General features: G+C 42.5%; 2 protein-coding genes across 4 annotated transcripts; one reads left to right on the forward strand and one right to left on the reverse strand.

Moving 5' to 3' along the window:
- Nucleotides 1-273: 273 nt before the first annotated feature.
- Nucleotides 274-7,788, reverse strand: LOC126041576 (uricase-like). The gene is made up of 8 exons (XM_049807463.1): nt 7,721-7,788; nt 7,040-7,313; nt 6,148-6,261; nt 5,944-6,022; nt 2,543-2,729; nt 1,916-2,039; nt 1,424-1,507; nt 274-411 (listed from the first exon to the last, which is right to left on the reverse strand). Exons 1-8 carry the CDS (start codon nt 7,786-7,788, stop codon nt 274-276), a joined length of 1,068 nt encoding a protein of 355 aa, XP_049663420.1.
- On the forward strand, nt 4,838-19,426 carry DNASE2B (deoxyribonuclease 2 beta). Of its 3 annotated transcripts, none has more exons than XM_049808837.1 (7): nt 4,838-4,921; nt 9,293-9,445; nt 13,307-13,484; nt 14,786-14,867; nt 15,901-16,062; nt 17,579-17,776; nt 18,335-19,426. In XM_049808837.1, exons 2-7 carry the CDS (start codon nt 9,333-9,335, stop codon nt 18,688-18,690), a joined length of 1,089 nt encoding a protein of 362 aa, XP_049664794.1. In that variant the 5' UTR covers nt 4,838-4,921; nt 9,293-9,332; the 3' UTR covers nt 18,691-19,426. The 3 variants fall into 3 exon arrangements, with proteins under 3 accessions (XP_049664794.1, XP_049664793.1, XP_049664795.1); XM_049808836.1 differs by lacking the exon at nt 4,838-4,921 and adding an exon at nt 5,927-6,038; XM_049808838.1 differs by lacking the exon at nt 4,838-4,921 and having other exon boundaries at nt 9,216-9,445.
- The last annotated feature ends 1,922 nt before the right edge of the window (nt 19,427-21,348 follow it).

Here is a 21,348-nt window from a genome sequence, read left to right on the forward strand (position 1 = left end):
CATTAAAAGGTCTGGGAATAGCTGGTTTAAAAATTAATTTACTATAATGTTTCCAGCTGGGATTTTCAAAAGCATAGGGGATTTCAATCTGCAAATCACACTGAAATTCAGGGACAGACTTTCATTTCTGAATTCCTGAGGGTCCTTCAGAAATCTCAACCTCAGGAGTTCCTAGAGGGAAAGTAGCAATGGAAGAGGCCAATAAGGAGTATACGCTGATAGGAAAGCCATACTATTAAGTTTATCAGGAAGGTGTGAGTGTAGCCAAGAGATTTAGTTTCCCTGGGAAGCTGCCAGACCAAACTGACTTTGCCTCTCATCTTTTAGCACATGGCCTTGTGCTTCTAAGAACTTCTTCCTGCCAAGCGTGCAAGCGCAGGAGCCGTAGGGAGCTTCCACTGGAACCAGAACCTGAGGAGGATGAGCACAAACACAGAGGTAATTTCTGAGACAGGGATGTTCCAGCATCATCACAGCAGAAACTGCAGCTATTCACCTCCTCATAAAATCATGTCCAGGCCCTTTCCTTCTCTTAAGAACATCAGTGGTAGATGTTGCTGTTATCTCAAGTGAAAATGGATCTATAACATCCACCTGAAAGAGGGCAAGGGTGGGATAGAACGTTCTATGGCAGCAGAATCATAAGACGTAGAGAGGGACACTACAGCATAAACAGACTATAGACTATTGATGCAAAATAACCCAGTTGCCCTCTGTCACATGAGGATAACATAACAGACTTGCAGCCAGAGCTCTCTGTCAGCTAGAGCAGCTGTGGAGGGAGGAGCAAATGTATCTCATGCCCTACATCTCTCACCCTCTGCCTGATCCCAGGCTTATACCTTGTCCACTGTTGGACCAATCTGCTTTGGCTCCTAATGGCTACAGAAACATCCCTTCACTGCTCACTTAGAGAGCTGGTCTTCTGTCACCTAGAGTTACCCTATGGCCTAGCTCACCTACTTGTAACTCCACTGCACCAAGGATGCTCCCTAGGCTCAGTGGTGCTGCCAATGGAGCAGAAAGAAGAGCCACAGTGGGCTACCTTTTCACACTACTTGGCTACGTGAAAGGATGCCGTGACGCATTCTGCTTGGTTAAAACTGCACAGGTTGACATTATAACAAAGTCAAATTCAGTGGAGAAAATGGGAATGATTTTTCAGAGGTAGTCTCTGTTACAGATCCCTTTGATCGCCAAAGCATTCTACTGTGCTCCTTTAGCTTTTATCAACAGCACAAGAAAGCAATTATCCTTCTTCTGTAATCAGTGTAAATCTCTTCTAGAGGTAAGGTGGAGCTTTCACTGGGGCTGGGTGAGAAAGTTTGCTCACTTTAACTACTCTGTGCAGAACTGCTGCTATGCTTTTAGGCTGAGTATTTCTAAAGAGTCCAGGCAAGTTGTGTTTGGAGCATTTACTTACTTCTTTATCATTGGTCAAGCCTAGATTCTTCATGTCTACGACATTATAAAAAGTGTTGTTCAAGATAACTTCTATGACCTGTACCTGAAACCATGAAAACAGATAAGGCAATGAATTAGGGCACCTTTTCAGCCAACAGCCTGGCAGTCTTTCTACTCACCATACCACCCTCTATGCCACCCCGCCACGTACAGTTGATCAAATGCAATCTGTTGAACATGTAGACAATGTTGTAGCACGCCCTTTACTTTTACTCATGTCTTGCCAAGCACTGAGTGATATTCTCCCCCACTGTGTTCACAGCTGGGGAGCAGCATATGAACTACTCAGTGTGTTCATACTTTTTTCAGACCATCTAGCTGTACCGCCAAACAGTTTCCAGTCTTACATAGAACTGCCAGAGGAAATAATAGGGTCATTTTGGTCGTCTTAGTGGTCCAATTAACATTCACTATTGTTTAAGTAAAACATCAGCAGGAAGAAAGAAGATACCTGTGACACTTTGGAAAGGACGAGCATCTGGATAGAGTTGACAGTTTTCTGGTAAGAGGGTGAATATTCCCCACAGTCGGGTGGCCCGGCAAAGGCTTCAAGGATACATTCACGGATTTTGTTCCTAGAGGTAACACAGGTTCTTACAAAACCTTGTATCAGCTGTCTTTGTCTAGATCCATAATGTTTTACTGGGGGGGGTGGGGGGGTGGTGTGGTGTATTTTTCTCTGTCTTTTCTGACAAATACATAGCACATGGGATTTTATGGAAGAACAGTTTCTTTGTACTGTCACCTCCAAATTCCGCCCACTCCCCAGCTCTGCAATTCACAAATAGGTGTTTGGCTAAAAGTATGTAACAAATTAGTTGTTTGTTTCCTCTCCTAAAGTGTTCTGTACGGAACACTGAACTGCCCATTTAAATACCATCCATTGATGCACCGTCAGAGAGAGGAGTGCCCGCCAAGGAGTAGCTCTCGCCCCTCCTAACACTTAGTGCTGCCACGGAGATCTGTGAGAGTGGCTGGTGCACGGCAACTGTATGTCTGGCCTTTACACTGCTGTATTGTATAGAGGGCCTTTGGGATCCTAGATTAGGTAATAAATACCATTTGATTGAACATATACCATATGCAGTCAAAGTCAAAATCCTTGCATTCGCCGTATGACCATTTGCAGAAGAGCTCTCCGCATAAAATCCTGTCATGCCTTTCAGGAAGTGTGGTGTATTCATTCTTATAGAAGCCTTCAAATCCAGACTGTGTTGTCTTCATAAGTTTCAGATCTTTAATTCCAGCAAAAACAACCAGGGGACCTGTGATCCAAAAATATGAGACAATATGAGCTCCTTTTCAGGCAAAGAGAAACCATTGGGTGCATACTTGCAGTGACAGCTCTGGAGCCATGAAGCAGTCTCTCCAGGACTCACTTGTGTGCTTCTGTTGCAAGCCTAGCTACTGCAGAGAGATAAGAAGACAGAAACTACTAAAATCAGAGATCTATCTAGAAACCAGAGAAACCCATCAAGTGACCTGCAGTCAAGGAGAGCTGAGGACACCCTTTATCTCACCTCCTTGGAGCTGGGACATGCACTGGGTGGGCTCTCACTGGTGTCAGTTTGGGGACTACTGCTTGCTCTAAAGGGAAATTAAATAGACTGCTAGGGCTGTGGTGTACAGGAGAGGCGTGATGAGCCTTTTCTAACAACATAGGCAAGTGTAGAAACTCTCTGTACAAAGACTTGGAGCATCAATCAGAAGTTCGCTTTACATACCCATCCTGTTTTGAGTTTCGCATCCATAAGAATGAGAGGGCGAGGAGCCAATGCAAATCCCTGCAGCTCAGCTAATTAGCGGGAACTGGCACTGATACAGATGCCACCCACAGGTTCAAACTGACAGCATTTTTGCTCTTAGCCTATTTATAAAATGTGCTGTTGTAGATCACTGCTGCGTGGGTGGATTATCATCTTCTAAAGACCAAATAGTTGTGTCCTCAACTTTTTCTTCTGACAAACCTTTTAGATGGCGGCTAAACAATTTCAAGTAGTCAGTCATTTAGAGCATACCAAACAGATAACTGAAAATTTTCAGAGCTGCCAAAAAAGCAGATTCAGAAAAGAGAAACTTTATGGCATGCAGGCTTATTCAGAGCCTGTACAGATAGCCAGTGGCTGAAGCCCAAGCTGCTGTTTCTGTGCTGCGCTTGGTGGTCACACTAGCTACTTCAAAATTAATCCTTGAATACATCTGGCACGTAGTAATCCTTCCTTGGACTGGGAGTGCTGACAGACTTTGTCTTTAAACCATGTCTTTGCAGGAATTTATATTGGGAATAATTCCACTGTGATGGATATTTCTAAATGACATGATTTTTTAGAGGTTTGTTTTTTTTTAAACTGCTCTGTCACTGGAAATTATCAAAACTACATTTTATCTATTTCTTCTATTGTTTACATTCACTATTGTTTTTGAATGAGTCCAAGGAGGTTTATCTATAATTTTGGCTACATCCCCCTATTATTTACTAAAGCTTAAAAAAAAAAAAATCTAAAGAAGAGATTGTCATTGGACAGGATATTTTGGGGTTTGTTGAGATCTTGATGAATTTATTGCTTGGGTATAAGATTGTAATACACAGATATTAATGTAGTACAGATACTATCAGTGAACCTGGAGATACATTTATCTCATATTCAAATACATAGCCTTGTTTGAAAGAGCTCCTTGCAATGAATGATTTACTGAAAGGCTGGCTGACTGGCTGGCTGTGTAGTAATCGACCTGAAACTCGCACTGAAGAATGTAACGCAGAGGCAGAGTTTTTGAGGTGAACAGCTCGTGCTGTGCTTTCAGTATGTTTTGTGCTTGTGATGTCTGCAGTTTTCTCTGTTAAGTTACTGATGATGTTTTCAGTTTCCAAAAAACTCTGAGCCTTTTATCAGCCGATATAATGGCAAAAAATAAGGCTATAATTCTATTAAGCCTCACTTGGTTTCTTTTAATGATGAGAAAAGTGTTAAAAGATAGGATTAACTGAGAAATAAATTTCTCTGTCTGGCTGATATGTGCATAGGAGGATGCTAAAGATAGAGAAGGTTCTCTTATAAAAGAAATAAAAGGGATATGAAAATCTTCTCATCGGTTATCGTTCACTTAGGCAGGGAATCCTAAAGAAACAACTGAAGGTCTACATGAAGGGAAGACTAAGAAGGAAAGGCAGTTTCTTCAGTAAGCCTTAAAGGCTTTTTGTTTGTGTAGAACCTGAAATTGCAGAATTTCATGCTGAATTTTCAAGTTGATGAAAAATTTAATTCAATCCATACATTGAGAGCAGCAGCTTTTCAAGAAAGCATAAACTCTTTTTCTTTCTTTTTTTAAATTCAGGTTTCTTTCTTAATGTTTTCCAGAGACCAAAGTCAATACTATTGAGACTGCCAAAAAAACAGCAGTCGTTAACATTACTAGGAACATTCGAAAAGATTAGGCCAAGAGGCACTGGAGACTGGTACGGGCGCTCTCTTTTCTTTCAGCAGGAACACAGGGACAATGCTCAAATGCACCTTTCTGAACTTGGGTCCTGTCTGCAAGTGAAACTGGTCTTGCCACTGGTGCTAACCCCGACATGTTAGAAAAATAGGGAGAGAGGGTAGGATGGGAAATAGTTCTAAGTTACTTTAGGGCAGTAATAAATAGGTACTGAACTAATGCCTAAAACCTCTAAAACCACTGTGTGAAATAATGTAGTGGTCTCAGCTCAGTTCCCCGTAGGCTGAAAGATGGGTTAAATGAAACACCAACGTAGTGAGATTGAACTTACACTCTTGTTGTGAATCATAGCAAGAAGAGATAATTTTGACATTATCTTTGGAATGCCAGTTTACAGACAGACAGTTGAGCTTGAAAGCCTATGTCTTCTAGGTATCACAGAACTCTTAGTGAAGACAAACTGTGCTTTGTTTTATGCATTGTATGCGGAAATAGTAAGCACACTCTGAAGTATTTTCATGTGAAAAATTGTTTGCATGTAGACCTGAGTGCTCACAATATTCAAGCCAGCCTGGTGTGCAGCGATGGAATTGCATCTTAGAAATAAAACCAAGGCATGTAGGCAGGGTTTTGAAAATAACTGCAAACTAGGCAATTGGCCTACAGCAGCGTGGTTTCATGACACTTTCTCTATAGGGTAATGATAATAGTGAAACTGCAGAATATGGTATAATGTAAAAAAGTAAGCAGACCATTTTCAGAAGGCTATTAAATGCTGTGACAATATATAGCAGTTCTGCTGGATGTGCTGTTGTGGCCATTATATATTTAAGATATACATACAAATGTGAGCTATGTTAGTTCTTCAGTCATGCCTCAGAGATCAAGGACTGCAAAATTAGACTATAAAAGTACTCTTTATTTTAGACCTCTGAAGTGGTTACACCTGTAACACTCTTAGCTATCTCTAAAGCCATCTTCATCTCTCATTGGCAGAAATATTTACAGAGAAGTGGGGGAAGTTGCAAATTCTTTTCTCACCATTTCGGCACTGCTCAGCTTCACAAAAGCGGATCCCATCAGGAACGCATATGAATGAGTGGACATGGGGAACGCCATTCTGCAATTTAGAGCAGGTATGTAAGTAAAAGTGCAGTAAATACTATCTTAACTTGAAAACAGGAACTAAGAGAGTAGCAAATGGCTCCAGCATAAACAGACGGAATGTATTAGTATTTTAGATACCTCGTGTAGACGTTGCCATGGTACTTCTTGAACGTAGGTTTTGACGTACGCCACTTGGCAAAATGTCATGAAGTATTTGCAGATATCTATAGCGAATTGTTCTAAAGTTGGGATCTAAGACAACAAACAGCATTATTAGAAAGAGGCAGTTACCTCATGTACAAAAGTAGATTGTTCTGATTGTTAGTAAATATTTGGGAAGGATCAGTGTTGTTAAAAATACGGATTTCTCTCATTACTGGTTTTGTGCACTCTGCCTAGCCATTTGATCAGCTTGCAGCATACACTGCAAATAGCAGCTACAGCGTCGTGTCAAAAATCTCCCATTCTATCGCATAGCGAGCTGCAGTCCTTAGATTGAGAGAAACTGCTACAGAAGCCTTATGCTTTGAGGGTATAATGCTGAAATAATCATAGCGATATTCTGATTAAGCTTTACAGGCTAAAGATGGGATTTGATTACTGAGACAGACAATTTACGCTACAGATTCTCATTATGATAGATGCAGTTGAGGGAGGTAAGAGCACAGTTAACAATTAAGAGGAGTCCCACATACTTTGAGACCTGTTTAAAAACGCTATATAGGAATAATGCAGTATTATGTGCTATTAAATTAAAAAAGAGATGGATCTTCTATGACAAATCTACAAAAAATAGTGCTAGCTCTGTGAGGAAAAAAGTCTTTGGAAAACTAAGGAGGAGTCTGCAGGGTAAGCACTGGAGGAGGAAAAATGATCTCCTAAATCACTGAAGGTGACTTTAGTGCCTATCTGATGTGCCAATGAGGGGAGAGATTATTTTGATGCATTTTGAAAATAAAAAATGAGTATAGCAAACACTTCCCAATGAAGTCATAAGAAACAGCAAGGCTAGTTAAAAAATAAAAAATACCCCATTTTTTTTGGCCAACGCAAGGACAGTATTCTTTATGGTGTCTGTAGGTATCACAAGAGAGTTGTTTCCCTCCAGGTATTCCTGAGCAGAAGTCAGCCGGAGATGCGTGCACACTTCCACTTCTTTAACGAAGTGCTTCTTCCCTTCTCTGTGAAGGCGAAGGAACTTAATTGTGTTCTTGCCATATTCACAGTTGAGGACTTCTACATCCTTGATCTGCAGAGAAAATATGTGACAGTTGTAAAAGAGCTCAGTGGAAGCCTGAGTTACGCTCAGTCAATGAAACATAAACAATGTTTATGGCCTTTATTTCTGTGGTTAGCTGTGATAATGAAAATTTTTTCCATTATAAATTGCAAAGTCCTGATGGGAAGGAAAAAACACTTTAGGAAATCATTTTAGGGGGGGCAGATCATACAGCGTGAGTAACAGTGAATTAGCCTCTCTCATTTGTCTAGATCTTCATGGAGTCTCCCCTCCATCATCTCCTTCTGAACCCAGAGCGTCCCAGTGCACTCAGTCACCGTGAGTACAGCCGTGCAGAGGGCGGGCAGCATTCACCCCCACACCCTCCACAGTCCTTCCACAGGCGCTGGCTCTGCCAGCCTGGGCTGTACGTCTCTAGATACAACTCCTGATCTTCCCTGGCACCAAGAACAGAGTTTCAGCACCTCCTACCCCTCTGGCTCCCAGCTCTCACAACTGCTGTCAGGCTCCACGTGTGCAATGCGCTGGGCCGTTGCCATTTTCACCCAGAAGGTGGCAAAACACAGTCGGCATCCTGCATGGCAGAGCCCCCCGTTAGCCAGCAGAGCCCCCCGTTAGCCAGCACTCCACGTCCCCAGGGCTGCCCCCTGTCATGCGCACAGGGTGGCGGGGACTTGCTGCCCCAAGATCCAGTGGAAGTGGTGAGTATTAAAGCAATTCTTCTATGAGGGGCAGGAAGGTTGCTTTGTAAGAAGGCAGAAGTCCCAAACAGAAAATGGAAAACAGCTGTCACATTCTTGGCATGGTGTGTGTTTTATTATCCTCTCTAAGCACGTTGCAATTCCCAAGAGCAAGAAGAAAAGACAGACTGAGCTGGACTGGTTAAAAGAGTTTCCTCACCACTGTTACAGTTCTGATGCCTCACAAAAGGGATCAGAAGCAAGTCTGAGCAGCAAAATTCAGGTCTTGATCCACACCTCCAAAATCCCGGCTTTCTGGGATCGTTTGTTTTGTTTGAGTTAAGCCCTATTCAGTTTTATCCTGCTTCCGTCAAATACATCCCATTTACACATCTATTAAAGTGTTGGAAAGGCTTTGTTAGAACAGAGACAAAATACTGTGAAGGTTGTGAGGATTGCTGTTATGCTAAAATAGCCAGAGCTTATTGCGCTAGGCTTTCCCTGAGGCTGAAATATCCCATGGTTGGTATCAACATCTCTTAATGTAAATCAGCACCTTTTAATGTAAGCAAAATGAGGAGGGAGAAAGAATATTTTACACACCAAAATATAATTGAAGCTTTTTATGTGTGAGTTGCTAAAAGTTTATCAGATGTAAAATTGCTCAATTCAGACACGTTTGTTCTGCACAGAAATGCTAATGCACTTAAAAGATAATTTAAAAAAAAAATTTAACTAATTGTAAGTAATTTACTGTGGCTTAGAGATCAGAGCATTTTCTCTGACTGTTCAGTCCCTGCGGGCTCAATCCCCACAGACAAGTGAAGGCCCCCCCTGCCAGATCCAGGACTGGGCAGGGCTCAGCACTTCACTAGGTAACCCTCTTTGCAGGAGTGGTGCAAAGGCTGTGCCTGCTACAATGGAGTAGTGAGATGGAAATGATTTTGTTTTGCTTGTCTGAACACTGGGTTTTTTTCAGATAGTTGTAAAAGAATTCATACTTCAGTCATGCAGCACTAAAAAGAAAACAAAAAGTGTTTCAGTATCTGCAGCTTTTTTTTTGTTTTTAAGCAGAATACCTTGAATATTCTAAATAGTCAAGATACTACCTCCTAGAATACAAGGATAAGTTTTCTCAAAAACATAACTTGACAACTCTCAGTTTGCCATTTTGTTGCCCAAAGAAAGCACGAGCAGTTTCCAGCAGCTCCCGGGAGCCCTGGGCCTGCTGCCGACGGCCGTCCCTGCAGCGGGAGTCTGAGTTCCCAGGCTGGTTCTGCTGTCCTGGGCAGCCGCCCGGGCTGCGCTTACTGCGTCGTACAGCAGGAGCTGACAGTTAATGCAACACAACTTCTCCTTTTAGAGCCTGCTCAGTGCTCGCCCTGTGCAGCCAAGAAACGAAAATGCCCGCGGGATCTGCATGGTGTCACCCTGCTTTGCTATTGCTTCTCTCCTCCGCGCCTCTGTGGGCAGCTGAGATTTCCTGCAGGAATGAAGACGGGGAGACAGTTGATTGGTAAGTAAATACCGTTCAGGGGAGAAACTCTGGGTGAGTAAATAACACTTGAGCTTAAACCGCATGAAGTAGGTGGATCACTGAGAAGTAATGCACAGCAATCGCTGTTTTAATCCTGTTTGCCTGTGAGTAGCAGCTGAATTTTGCATTTGGAAAACCTAGGATATTGAAATGTGATTTCGCTTCGCTGAACCAACCACCCTACTGCATTATGACTAACTGCAAAACAATCACCGTTTTACACAGCGTTCATGTCTCATCATCAAAGGGAGCATAACCTGTGTTCGGGTGCCAAGGCTGCGCTCGCCGGAGGCAGCCCTGGGGGCACCCAGCCTGGGCCAGGGCTCCGGCACCCGGCTCATCTGGCTGAGGGAACCGAGCCGAGCGGGGAAAACGGCCGTATCTCGCCCTTAGCCTCTCTGCTCATGCCCAAACAGCAGCCTGGTGGGACTTGTCCCCTTGCTGCCATGGCTGAGGGGGAGCGGAGGCCAAGCTGCCCCCGGGAGGATGTGGGAGAGGTGCGGGGCAGGGGTCACAGTGTGGGAAAGCACCTTGTAACTGGGGAGCAGAGGTCACTCCCCAGCGCTGGAGCTGCCGGTGTGTTAGAGCTGGTACCATCCTACTGCCAGCAGCAAACCCGGTTTGGGTGTTAAATGATTAATTGCCTTAATGCACTTTGAAGATGAAAGACGTGAAGTATAATTACATAATATCTAGCCCAGGTTTAAAAAGTTAAACAAGGCCTCTTAAAAAAGAACACGGAAGCCTCCCAAAGATAAATATCAACCGATTTTGAAAGAAAAGTGTCTTTCTCTTGGAACAATGACTAGTTTGGATATAAGTGATAAAGAAGTAGGTGCCATTCTTGCACATCCTTTCCCTTGCACACAGAGCTAACTGCAGGGAAGGTAGGAGCTTCTCATACCGCAGGCAGGCTACTCAAGCAGGAGCATAAAGCTGGCTTTGCTTTATATTGGGGTAGCATCAAACGTATGAGGGCCCGGTCCATCCCTGTGACTTGTTGCCATTGCCAAGGCCCTTCTGGATAATGTGATTTTTTTCAGGAATCAGACTCTTAGTTGGTGCAGCTACCCAACAACTTAAAGATAAGAGAAATTTCATTTCTCTGCAAACTGCAATTATTCCTTGCAGAATGAGTCTGTCTGCTAAAGTGAAAGAAAAACCAGACTAAAACCCAAACAAACAAAAAAAAACCGAAACAAAACCCCATTTACCATCCATTTCTTAAATGAACACAATTTTTTTATCCAAATTCTCTGAGAAATCCTTTGAAAGCTGTGGCTAGGAGTAATTCACGTGTGCCTCTGTGTGAAGGCCAGCAATGTGGGACCTGTTCCAGATAGGAACTGGGGGGTCTGCACAGGCATAAATAACTGTGTTCTCTTCTGACAAATTTAGCAGGAAGAACTGGGGGGGATTTCGTTTCTGAAGTGCCATGATCAAATGAAAGAGAAACTTGCCTATCTGCAGGGGTCATCCTAGTTTACTGACAAGAAATAGTCAGCTTTTGCCTGATTCTGGATTTGTTTGCTATGAAGCTGATAGGAGAAGCAGAACTGAAACTGCTGAGAAAACTTCCTCTTAAACCAAAAGATGTTGATGCCCTTTCAAACAAACACAGCCCTGCAGGTTTTATATTCAGTTAGCAAGAGCTTTATGTGAGTTCCTCCTATTCAGTGGCTTCATCCTGCAATATTCCATAATTACTCATTATTAGTATTTACGCACCCTTTCATTTGCCACTGAACCGGAGGAATCACTTGGCTTATCTGACCTGATCCCACCTGTGCTCCCCAGCCGTGCCTGCTGATCCTACCCACATGCAGTGCCTGGGCTGGCAAAAGTCTCCCCCTGTGTTTTCGTTCCACTCAGGAGCTCATCCCACCATCTTCACTGCACCTTGCACAGGGGCTACCAGAGTAAATGGCCATAGGATTGGCTCTCTAAGGAGGGCAGGGAGTCTTTCCTTTATTCATCCAAACTCACTGTATTCTGTCCGAAGATTTTTGTGCAAATAAAAGCCAAAACTCTGCTTTCTGAGAAGTTTTGAGTCAAGGACTGAAGCCAGAGCTGCACATTGTTTGTTGTTTGGGGGGGGGGGGGGGGGGGCAAGAATTAAAGATGTGATTAAGAAGTAAATATGTGATTATTTGTAGTAAGTTGGTGTTCAGTCACAAGCAAATAATGTGACAATGCTAATCAGGTATAAGCGGATTTGCTTTTCCTTGGTTCTCAGGAAAATAACTTTCACCCTCCTCCCACAAATGCATAAGCTCTTGAGAAACTTCCTGCGCACAAATCGCAGTGAAGAATTTTATACAACTTTAATTGCTAATACACTCATCTGGCTTTCTGGAAAGGGCCAAAGCATGTATCCACTGGGAACTGGCAAGCAATTTACTGATAGCTCAACTACTAGCATTTCCATAGGCATACCTGAGAACGTGGATTTGTGAGATGCAAGGCTGTAAACATCCTGAGAGCATAAATCTTCCGATACATTTCAAAGCAGTTTGGAAAGGCTTCTTATACTAATTCCTGGATCAGCTCATACTATTGTAACTACTGCTATTCCTCTCTTTTCCAAATCTTCATTTCAAATAAAGGGATTGTTGTGACTCCTTGTGCATGGACAGCTCTCTCCAGCCTTCCTATATAGATTCTTCTCTTCTCTGTGATCTGTCATCAGCAACAATTTCTCCTGAGACATTTAAGGAACATCACTCAGTCAGCAGCAATGCAGGTAGATTACCAGGATCACTAGTGGTGTGTTTCTCTTCCGCCTGTACATGTCTGTTTCCCACAGATTAAATGTTCCTCTAGCAAAATACTTTCCTGCCACTTCTTACCTGCTTTTGGAGATGGCTTTTTTGACCACATTGAGACTGTAAATCAACTGGGCAAGGCTTACTCCTGATATACTCGAAGGGTTAAGCACAATCAGGCTGCATTTTTGGTAAATAGTATAGGATTGAAAAGAATGCCACTCAGTTCTTACTATTGACATATATAACAAATGACTCAAGTACAGCACTCGAAGAAAGTGGCTCAATTAATTATATTGCAATTAATCCCATGGACTTGTGCCCTGGGAAAACCTGTTTACTTCATCAGGGACATTAATGTGAACTGAGCCATTTACTGACAACCTTGAGTACTCTACAATTTTGAAAAGATTTGTGTTTCTGGCTAATGGTGTGCAAATATCTAGTCTGCAACAGTGCAGCAGAGTGCGAGTCTGTTATGAAAAGTAGGATTGGAACAACATTATCACATTGCTTTATACTTATTTTGTGGGTTTAATATGTATAAATATAACATTACGCATTTTTATAATTTTAATACATAATTTTATCTGTTTCATATAAAGTTATGTTTATATAATATAAAAATGTATTGGTAAGAGGTGTCCAGGTTGACCATGAGAATGTCAGACTGAATTTGGGACCTGAGGTTCTCTACCAGAACCAGGAGCAATAAGGATTTGGTGGCTAAACGGGACTCCAAACCAGGCCTCCCTCAAATCCTTTCGGTGTACCAACAGCCGTCTGGTCACAGCAGCAGGAGTTTAGTGCTGAATCAGCCTCCCTTGCTTGCTAAGCAGCAGAACGAATTTGTCTGCAGCAGGTATTGTGCTGCCAAACTGCTGCTGGCTCCTGCGCTGGGTCACCTCCTTGAGGCTGGGAGATGTCCACACCGCACGCTGGTGGCACTGGTCCCCCTCCAGCATCGGCATCCCCAGAGTCACCCTTCTCTTAAATCCTCAGGGGGGAAGGAGGTACCGATTTACACATTCAAACAGGATGGTTGTAAAAAAACCACTGCTCTTTACTGTTGCAGGTTTGCTCTTTACAAGTTGCCAAAACATGCTAAAGGAGAGATTCCCATGCTGGGCCTGGAATACATGTACATGGACGCCCTGGCTCCACAGTGGCAGCTCAGTAAATACCTCATCAACATGACACAGGGTGCTCTGGGACAAACACTGAAGCAGCTGTACGAGACATACGAATCCGAGGCAAGTGACATTTAATTATCATTTTGTTAGTATGCTTACTTGATATTACATGCAAATGAAATGAAACAAACCAAAATAAGCATGTAGAGGTATGGCAGGACCTGACCAACTAGATCTACTAAAACACATCAAGGAGAGTGTCTTGACAGCTGGGCAGATTATTTGCAGTTTTGGCTACAATTAGAAATTATCCTCGAACTTCTAATTTCTAGTCAAGCCTTTCACACAGTTAAAGTACTGCCCATCAAAAAAAAATGAGCGTTGGTACATAGTCCCTTTGGCTGCTTCTCTGCAATTCATGTTGCGCAATGTCTGAAGCTGTGAACTGGCTGTGAACTCATACTGGGGCCAGTGGTGACTATTACAGGCACTTGTCCTAAGCCTTTCCACGTGCATGTGTTTCATGCTCTTGTCTCAAATCAAATGTGGGGTTTGGTCTTCCCCTTGAAATCACTCTGACTGCTTCAGCAGTCATATGCTGCTTGTTAGGCCTTCCTACCCACCCCACCCCCACCCCCCGCCCCAGTCAGACACCTCATTTATATTTGTGTGATGTGATTATAAAATACCACAAGATCTGCCTGTGGTTATTTTTTCACCATCTACCTAGTATTTGGGGGAGTCTGGGTGTGTCTTTGCATTTCTGCTGTGGGTTAGTGGTAGGGTGTCAATTTCTATGTAGAAGAGATTCCCAGAAGTCAGTCAAATATTGGCAATCTGGTCAACTGTCCTATTCCAGGTCTTGCTGTAATTGTAATAAACTGTTTACAAACTCAAAGTACATTGGGAGGGGAAGCATGACCCAACTCCTTTGAAGTTCTCTATTCAGAGGAAATAAGGTGCGGCCATATGCAAATATTTTTCAAAGAAAGCATTAATTGCTTGTCCTTTGTAAGAACACTTGTCATGTCTATTCTTCCTCAGCAAACATTTTCACCAAATATGGTTGCTAAATCAGAGGCACAAAAAAAAAAAGAGGGGAGAACTTCTTTGCAAGCGAGTGCCCAATAAACCCATGTAAACTGTCTTAGTGAGCATGTTCGACCTCTTGAGGAAGGACTACTGCAATGATTGAGAGAACTTCCACTATATATTAACCAAGACAGTAATGCTGAGTCTTCAGGTTTATTTTGCTGTAACTTCTGTGGAGACTGTTTCAGCTGAATTGGGACAAGGATTAGGCTCCTGATGTTCACACAGAGAAGTCCTGAATTCTTTCTTCTGTTCCCAGTAGAAGGTGTTCACTTAAATGCCTTCCTTTTACTGAATGTCATGTTTCAGAAATGTCTGTTTTCCTGCAGAGGAACAGCATTGCATATGCAATATACAACGATGAGATCCCTGAATCAGACTCCGATGGGTGGAAAAGAGGACATACCAAAGGTACAGGGAGAGTCCCAAGCTACTATTTTCTCCTTTCTGAAGTTGTGGATAGCATCTACTTGTCTGTCTATCTGCATATCTAAAACTCCTGCCTAAAGCAAAATTGGAGAATGATTTGCATGATGCATGGTTTGTAGTATAGTTACATATGCTGCAGCTTCTGTTTTAGTTTTGCTATGCCTCTGCTGTGTTGAAGAACTCTTACGGCTTATGGACCCTTTATTTTCAAGAGTTGAAACTCATAGCTCCTTTCAGCAAGTACTGACCACATCATCCTGAGCCTAATGGCAACAGCAGTACAAGATGTGAACAGAAAGGCACCCTAAACATAAACCCCTCCAAACTCTCTCTCTCTGGGGCAGGAAACTGCTGCCAAGATCGTGGAAGCACTAAAGTATGCAGTTAAAGTAAAGCAAGACTTTAAATAAGCGTAAACTTCATTGGACATGTAAACATTCCCTTGAGGAAGCAGATGGGGTTTGCCCAGCCTGACACTGAGATGGACACCTTTGCAGGGCTGTATTTTCAGGCTGCAGCAACGGGGATGGCTCAGGAGCCGTGCTTCTCCCTGGAGCACCCTGCTGCAGGGTGAAGGCATAGCCCGTCTCTCTGCTGCTTCCCCGGCGAGGAGAATTTGGTCTGGGGAAGAAGACATGGTGTTGATGGACTCTGTTTCCCCTTACACAGTGAATATATGGAGGAAAGGAAAATGAGCAGTGGAGAGAGAGTCACAGCCACTAAATCATCAGACTTTCTGAAGGCAAAATTTGAGCAGAGAAAGGTTTTGAAAAGATATTTTTTTCAAAAGAAACATGGTGAGAGTTTGAGTTAGGCGATGCAGGAGAGATCTAATGCAATTTTAATACGGTATTAGTGTCTCCTATAATCCATTAATCTACTCTAGAGCCAGTTTACTGTAGACATTAACACATTGAAGTGTGGTGTCTGCAGCAGCAAATCCAAAGTAGGACACAGCTCTATCATCTCAGGGCTCTGTCCTCCTTAATTCATTTCAATAACTTTTTTTTGACAGGATTTCTGCTCTTGGACAAATCACAAGGCTTCTGGGTGATTCACAGTGTGCCCCTGTTCCCTCCCATCCCTGAGGATGGTTATGGGTATCCAGCTACTGGGGAGTCGTACGGACAGACGGCCATCTGTATAACCTTTAAGTATGACCAGTTCACAGAAATAGGTATGAAAAGCTTCTTCCTAAGAAAGCCTTTGCCCCACTGTACCTCTCTAACTGCTTTTCTTGAGGCTTCGCCTCAAAAATTGCTTGTTCTTGTCCTTCGTTGTCAGATTGGGAAACCAAGTGGGGCCTGGAAACAGTGTTCTTGGCTTCAGTTATATTTATCCAACGATTTCCCATGTGAATGTGGGAAATCCACTCTTCCATTCTGAATCCAGCTCCCCATGGGGACTATTGGGATAAAAATAGTCATGAGTGCATATTGAGGGTAAACTCAGTCCATGCATACAAAATGCTTTGCAAATATAAAGTAGGATGATTAACCATTTTTAACAGTAATAGGTCGTTCAGCTGCAGTCATCTGCAGTTCTAAAAATGTAAGGCAACCAATGCTTGAGCTGGAGTAGTAGCCTTGACTCGTCAGAAATACAACATATGGAATAAATATCACCCAGAATTTCCCCAGGTAGTTTTTGCCACATAAAATACCAATACTAAAAAGTAAAAAAACCAAGATCTGTACTGGTAAGTTTCAGAACAATCTGACAGTTCTATCTGGTACTGGAATCCTGAAAAGGGGCTATCAAAAGGCTTTACAAGAAGTCATACTGGCACGCTCCTTAATGCTTTTCACACTGTTTTTCACTCTCTTCTCGGTTACAAACCTTGAATGATATTAACGAAACACATATGATGTGCAAATGGCCAGGCTCGCCACACCTCAGAGCTACCTAAACCACGTTCCTCTTTGTGGAAGCGCATCTATGCATGTGTTTAGGGAAAGAGGATAAGAAAATGAGCCTCATACACTAATGCTTTTCCTGCTCTGTCCTCCCAGCTTCTGGTAATCTGTGGTTCAGGGATTTCCTGAGCTGGAAAGACTGGAAAGTTCCTGATGGACTGGTCTTCCATGAACTCATCTAATGAGCCCGTTTGTTCCCTTGCTCTTTACGATACCCATGGCAAGGACTTCTACAGTTAAGCTGTGCACTGTACAGAAAAGTAAATTTCTTCTGCAAATTCCATCCAAGCGCTGAAAGTCAAGCTCTGTTCTCCCTAAAACCAAACTAGACCCTTTGGCAGCTCTTCTATTTGCATTTGGCTTGGCAACTGTAACTGACTGGAAACTACTGTAAATACAGACAGGCTTGGATTTACACATGCCATCTGAGCACTGTGTGACTGCTTAGAGGCTTGAAGATGAGCACAGGTGGAAGTGGCAATGGACTGAGACCACCGGTTAACAGTTCTGCTAAGAATAATGAGGTGTAAGCGGAAAAACCTGAGTGTACTTTCTGAGCCAGTTTACGTGCTGCAGGGCCAGTCAGAACACACAGCAATTAAACATGTTTTTGGTTGCTAAAATAAGATAGTTTGATACTGAACTTCTCCAGGAGATAGGCTGTGAAGATTAAGAAGGATTTAGGTTTCCTTTCCAAGGCAGAACTTTACTCTCTTGATTGCTTTGCTTTAACCCATTTTAATTCTGCATGTGTTCATTTCTTTGGGTTTTTCTCAGACCAACAGATGCTGAGTTATAATCCAGGAATCTACAGCTGTTCCATTCCTAACATCTTCCAAGCTGATCTCCCAAATCTGCAGAAGCTCTGTGCAGGGTCCAGGTTGCCCTCAGTCCCCTTGCGCCACCTCTCCAAGCTCCAGTCAGCTCACGGGGAAATCTTTCTCCACTTTGCAAAGTCACACTTGTTCATAGATGGTAAGAGAACCTGTTGCTCTAGCTATCACACATTCTCAAGCAAGAAATAAGCAATTTATATTCTTTGACAATTAGGGTTTTCTTTGAGGGGAAGAAAGAAGTTCAGCTTCAGAAATAAATGTAGCAGAGGGCAAGGAATTGTGTCCCATCATAATATTCTCTCAGCCCCACACAGCAAAAAGCTGTCAGTCCTTCAAATGCATTAAGGTGTTCAACAATGGGATTTTCAGGGAATTTATTCCCTGTTATTCAACAGTAACAGCAAAGAACAAAAATGGGGTTTGAATCACCTGCGCTTTTTTGTTATGAAGAAGGCCTGACATTGTTTTCCTTTCCTTTTTATCCTGCTGATTGTAAAAGGTTTTCCAGGAGAAGGAGGAAGTAGAATAGAAATTAACTGCTGAAACAAAAGTCGAAATAAGGGGAGGGGGCAAAATCCCCTCTGGCTCACTTGATGCACTGGAATGAAACGAACCCAGTTTAGGTGACGCTTTTCAGTCGCCTCTTAAATGAAGGAATGTGAAAGGCTGATTTCCCACACCCTGTGTTATTCCACAGATATCTACGTGGCCTGGATGGCTCAGGAACTGAAGACCGATCTGTTGGCTGAATCCTGGCAGCATTCCGGCCAAAAACTTCCCTCAAATTGCTCTCTTGACTACCACGTCTACAACATAAACCTAATAGGGATGCCACTGAATTCCACCTTTTATTCCATTAACGATCATTCCAAATGGGCTGTTTCAAGGGAATACAAAGATCAGTGGACCTGCATCGGAGACTTAAACCGTGCTGCTGAGCAAGCTTGGAGAAGCGGTGGGTTCATCTGTACACAGAACGAACACATCTACAAAGCCTTCAGGCATTTGATAATCCACTACGAAAGTTGCACTGATGCTTCCACATTGATATAACGAACCATTCCTCCCAAACAGCACAACACCTCGTTACACAGAAAGTGTAGGAAATGTCTCCCTTAAACTATATTTTCACTCTGAAAAATGGCCCTCTGAGTTGCCCAATGTGTTAGACCTTCACCTTGTTAGCTATAAAAGCAGGCAGTTTGCAGGTAAATTACGGCTGTTTTTCTCTGGGTGCCGGACGAGCTGGCTCTATGTGTGCTGAGCCACGCTCGCTCTGCTCTCTCCCCGGCTCCTCTCGCCATCGGCGCTGAGACAGGATGCGGCTGCACAGGGCTGAACCAAAGCTCATCGCTGTGAGCGACTGTGCATGGGTGTCCCTAGGGGAACTTGTGAGTGACGCTGGGCATGGGACGGGAGGAACAACAGAAACCTGTCTCATTAGATAGGTTGTTGGGGCTGGGCAGTTAGCAAAAGTACCCCAAAATGCTTCAAAATCGCCCCATGTTCCAGGCACGGCTGAGATCAATCACAGCATTTCTGCTCAGTTTGGGCTGAATCTCTTAAAGACCTGACATAATTGGATACAGACAGGGAGATGAGTAGATCTGTGGACAGGAAGGCTTCATTTTTACATGATTAATTTTTCGAGAACAAATGAGCTTTAAATAATTTGTAACCAATAGCTTGAGAGTATTTCTAGCGCTTTTATTCATGTACAGCAATCTTATAAACAAATAAACATGTCCAAAATATGAATAAGCAAAATAAATTAAGAGCAAAAATGGTTTGTTCACAGTCTCCCTCTTCCATCTTTATAGTTATTTGTGGTTGGTTACAATGTTTTATAGCTGCCAAAGGATAAATAGAGACAATTAGTAAAAAAAATAGAAGAGAATATTTGAAGGAAGATGTTATTTCACCCTACATTTTCACACTACAACAAACGTGGGTGTTAATTTTCAGTACCTCCAGTCTCAGGCTTATGACCTAAAGTTTCCCTAGACTTGCTATAAGGACAAAGCTAATTTGCAAAATCCTGATACACTCCTGGGTTCAGATTTCAAAAGTGTACATGTACTTAATATGTTCCTAAATGTATTTATAGGGTTATACCTCACTTGTATTTTTTTTTCCTGAATTGCTAATATAAACTCGAGTCTGAAGAGCTGGGTGTCCCACTAATATTTCTGTTTTGCTGTGTTCATAGTCCATACCACTGATTCTTCACAACAGTGTCTTAAAAGGAAGTAGATATAAAGAAATGCCCCACAACCGCAAGAAGTTGTTGAAGATTTCCTTCCCTTTTCACCCCGAAAAATCAACCAAATGACAAAGTGTACGAAGTATCAAACAAATTAATTTCAGAAAACACTTGTGCATACTTCTGGAACAAATAATGTATCTGACCTGCTTAATGAGGAGAATTGTGCAGGAATAGATTTCATATTTAGTCAGTCTGGACTGAAGGCAAACCCAAATTTCATAGCTCAGTGAAAATAATGCTTAGATATTCTGCATGAAATAGGTCTTTTTTTTTTCCCCTGCATATGACCAAATAACATTTAATAAATAATTTGCTTGATAATGTTTCTTCTCTGATGCTTGTCAAATTGTCTTACATACATACTTTTCATTGTTTTACTAGCTGTGGTCAAGCAACACCTATTTATGGCAGTGAAAATTGCCAGTGACACAGAATGCTGAGCAGTGGGACGGTAGGGCATAAGTCAGATAAGCCAAGATAAGCAAGAAGCTAACTTAACCTACCTGTCTGAACTCTACCTTTGCATATGCATGACCTCAGTGTACAGGAACAGCAAGAAATTCTTCACTGGAGACAGTGCTGGCGAGGTTCACCATGATGCATCAGAGGCCACCCGGACCTATGACACAACCTGTATTTCTTATGGTGGATGCTCAGCCACACCATTTGGGTCACAGAGTTCAATAGCAAAGAGTCTCCATCCACTGGCTGTCACAACAGTGTTGCCACAGCCCTGCTCCACAGGCTAAAAGTCAACAATCCCTCACTTTAAGTAATGATTGCTGTTCTTAATTATTTGATCAATTAATTGATAGCTGTCATAAAGGTTCACAAAATGACTTACAACATTCCTCTTCCATGATACCCAAGATTGGTAGCCTCCATTTTAGCTGTTACTGAGGAGGCATAAACACCAGTGGGAAGATGGAAAGAAACAGTTGTACCACACAACATTACAAGCACCTAAATAGCTGGGTTGCGTTCACACTCATTTCAGTGGTGTAGCAATAAAAAGGCTGCAGTTCTGGTTCTCTCATTTTTTCAGTGTAAACAGCTTTAATTCAATTCTGCTTTCATTGTGTAACTTCCATGTTTGCATATGCTGGTATTTCTACTACACACATTAGGAAACATGGGCAGACTGTTTCCCAAAAGAGACTGATAATCAACAGGATAAACCATACAGATTTTTAAAGGGTTTGTAACTATCAGGCTTCCTGTGCAAAGGCAAGACCATACATCACTTACTCAATCTCATATGCCCCCACAGCATGCACTGTGATCAATTGTTGGTGTGAAATATTTATTTTTGCATATTTTATATATATATTCATAGAGTTTTAAATTTTAAAATATGCTTTTCATTTCCAAAATGTCAAACGCTCAACAAATATCTGCCTGTCCCAGTGACTCTGTGCTGCCTTTGCTGCCCACTGTGACCCTTT

This window comes from Accipiter gentilis, chromosome 8, assembly GCF_929443795.1.
Source record: "Accipiter gentilis chromosome 8, bAccGen1.1, whole genome shotgun sequence".
In the NCBI taxonomy this organism is placed as follows: Eukaryota; Metazoa; Chordata; class Aves; order Accipitriformes; family Accipitridae; genus Astur; species Astur gentilis.

What these genes read in the sequence shown, in the direction of transcription:
- LOC126041576 (XM_049807463.1), bottom strand. Translation starts at nt 7,788, where the DNA reads ATGGCAACGGCCCAGCGCATTGCACACGTGGAGCCTGACAGCAGTTGT. An exon ending in GAGAGCTGGGAGCCAGAGGG is followed by an intron (nt 7,314 to 7,720) that starts GTAGGAGGTGCT and finishes TCATTGACTGAG; the next exon opens with CGTAACTCAGGCTTCCACTG. An exon ending in GCTTGACCAATGATAAAGAA is followed by an intron (nt 412 to 1,423) that starts GTAAGTAAATGC and finishes CATCCTCCTCAG; the next exon opens with GTTCTGGTTCCAGTGGAAGC.
- DNASE2B (XM_049808837.1), top strand. Translation starts at nt 9,333, where the DNA reads ATGCCCGCGGGATCTGCATGGTGTCACCCTGCTTTGCTATTGCTTCTC. An exon ending in TGACCAGTTCACAGAAATAG is followed by an intron (nt 16,063 to 17,578) that starts GTATGAAAAGCT and finishes GGTTTTTCTCAG; the next exon opens with ACCAACAGATGCTGAGTTAT. An exon ending in GTCACACTTGTTCATAGATG is followed by an intron (nt 17,777 to 18,334) that starts GTAAGAGAACCT and finishes GTTATTCCACAG; the next exon opens with ATATCTACGTGGCCTGGATG.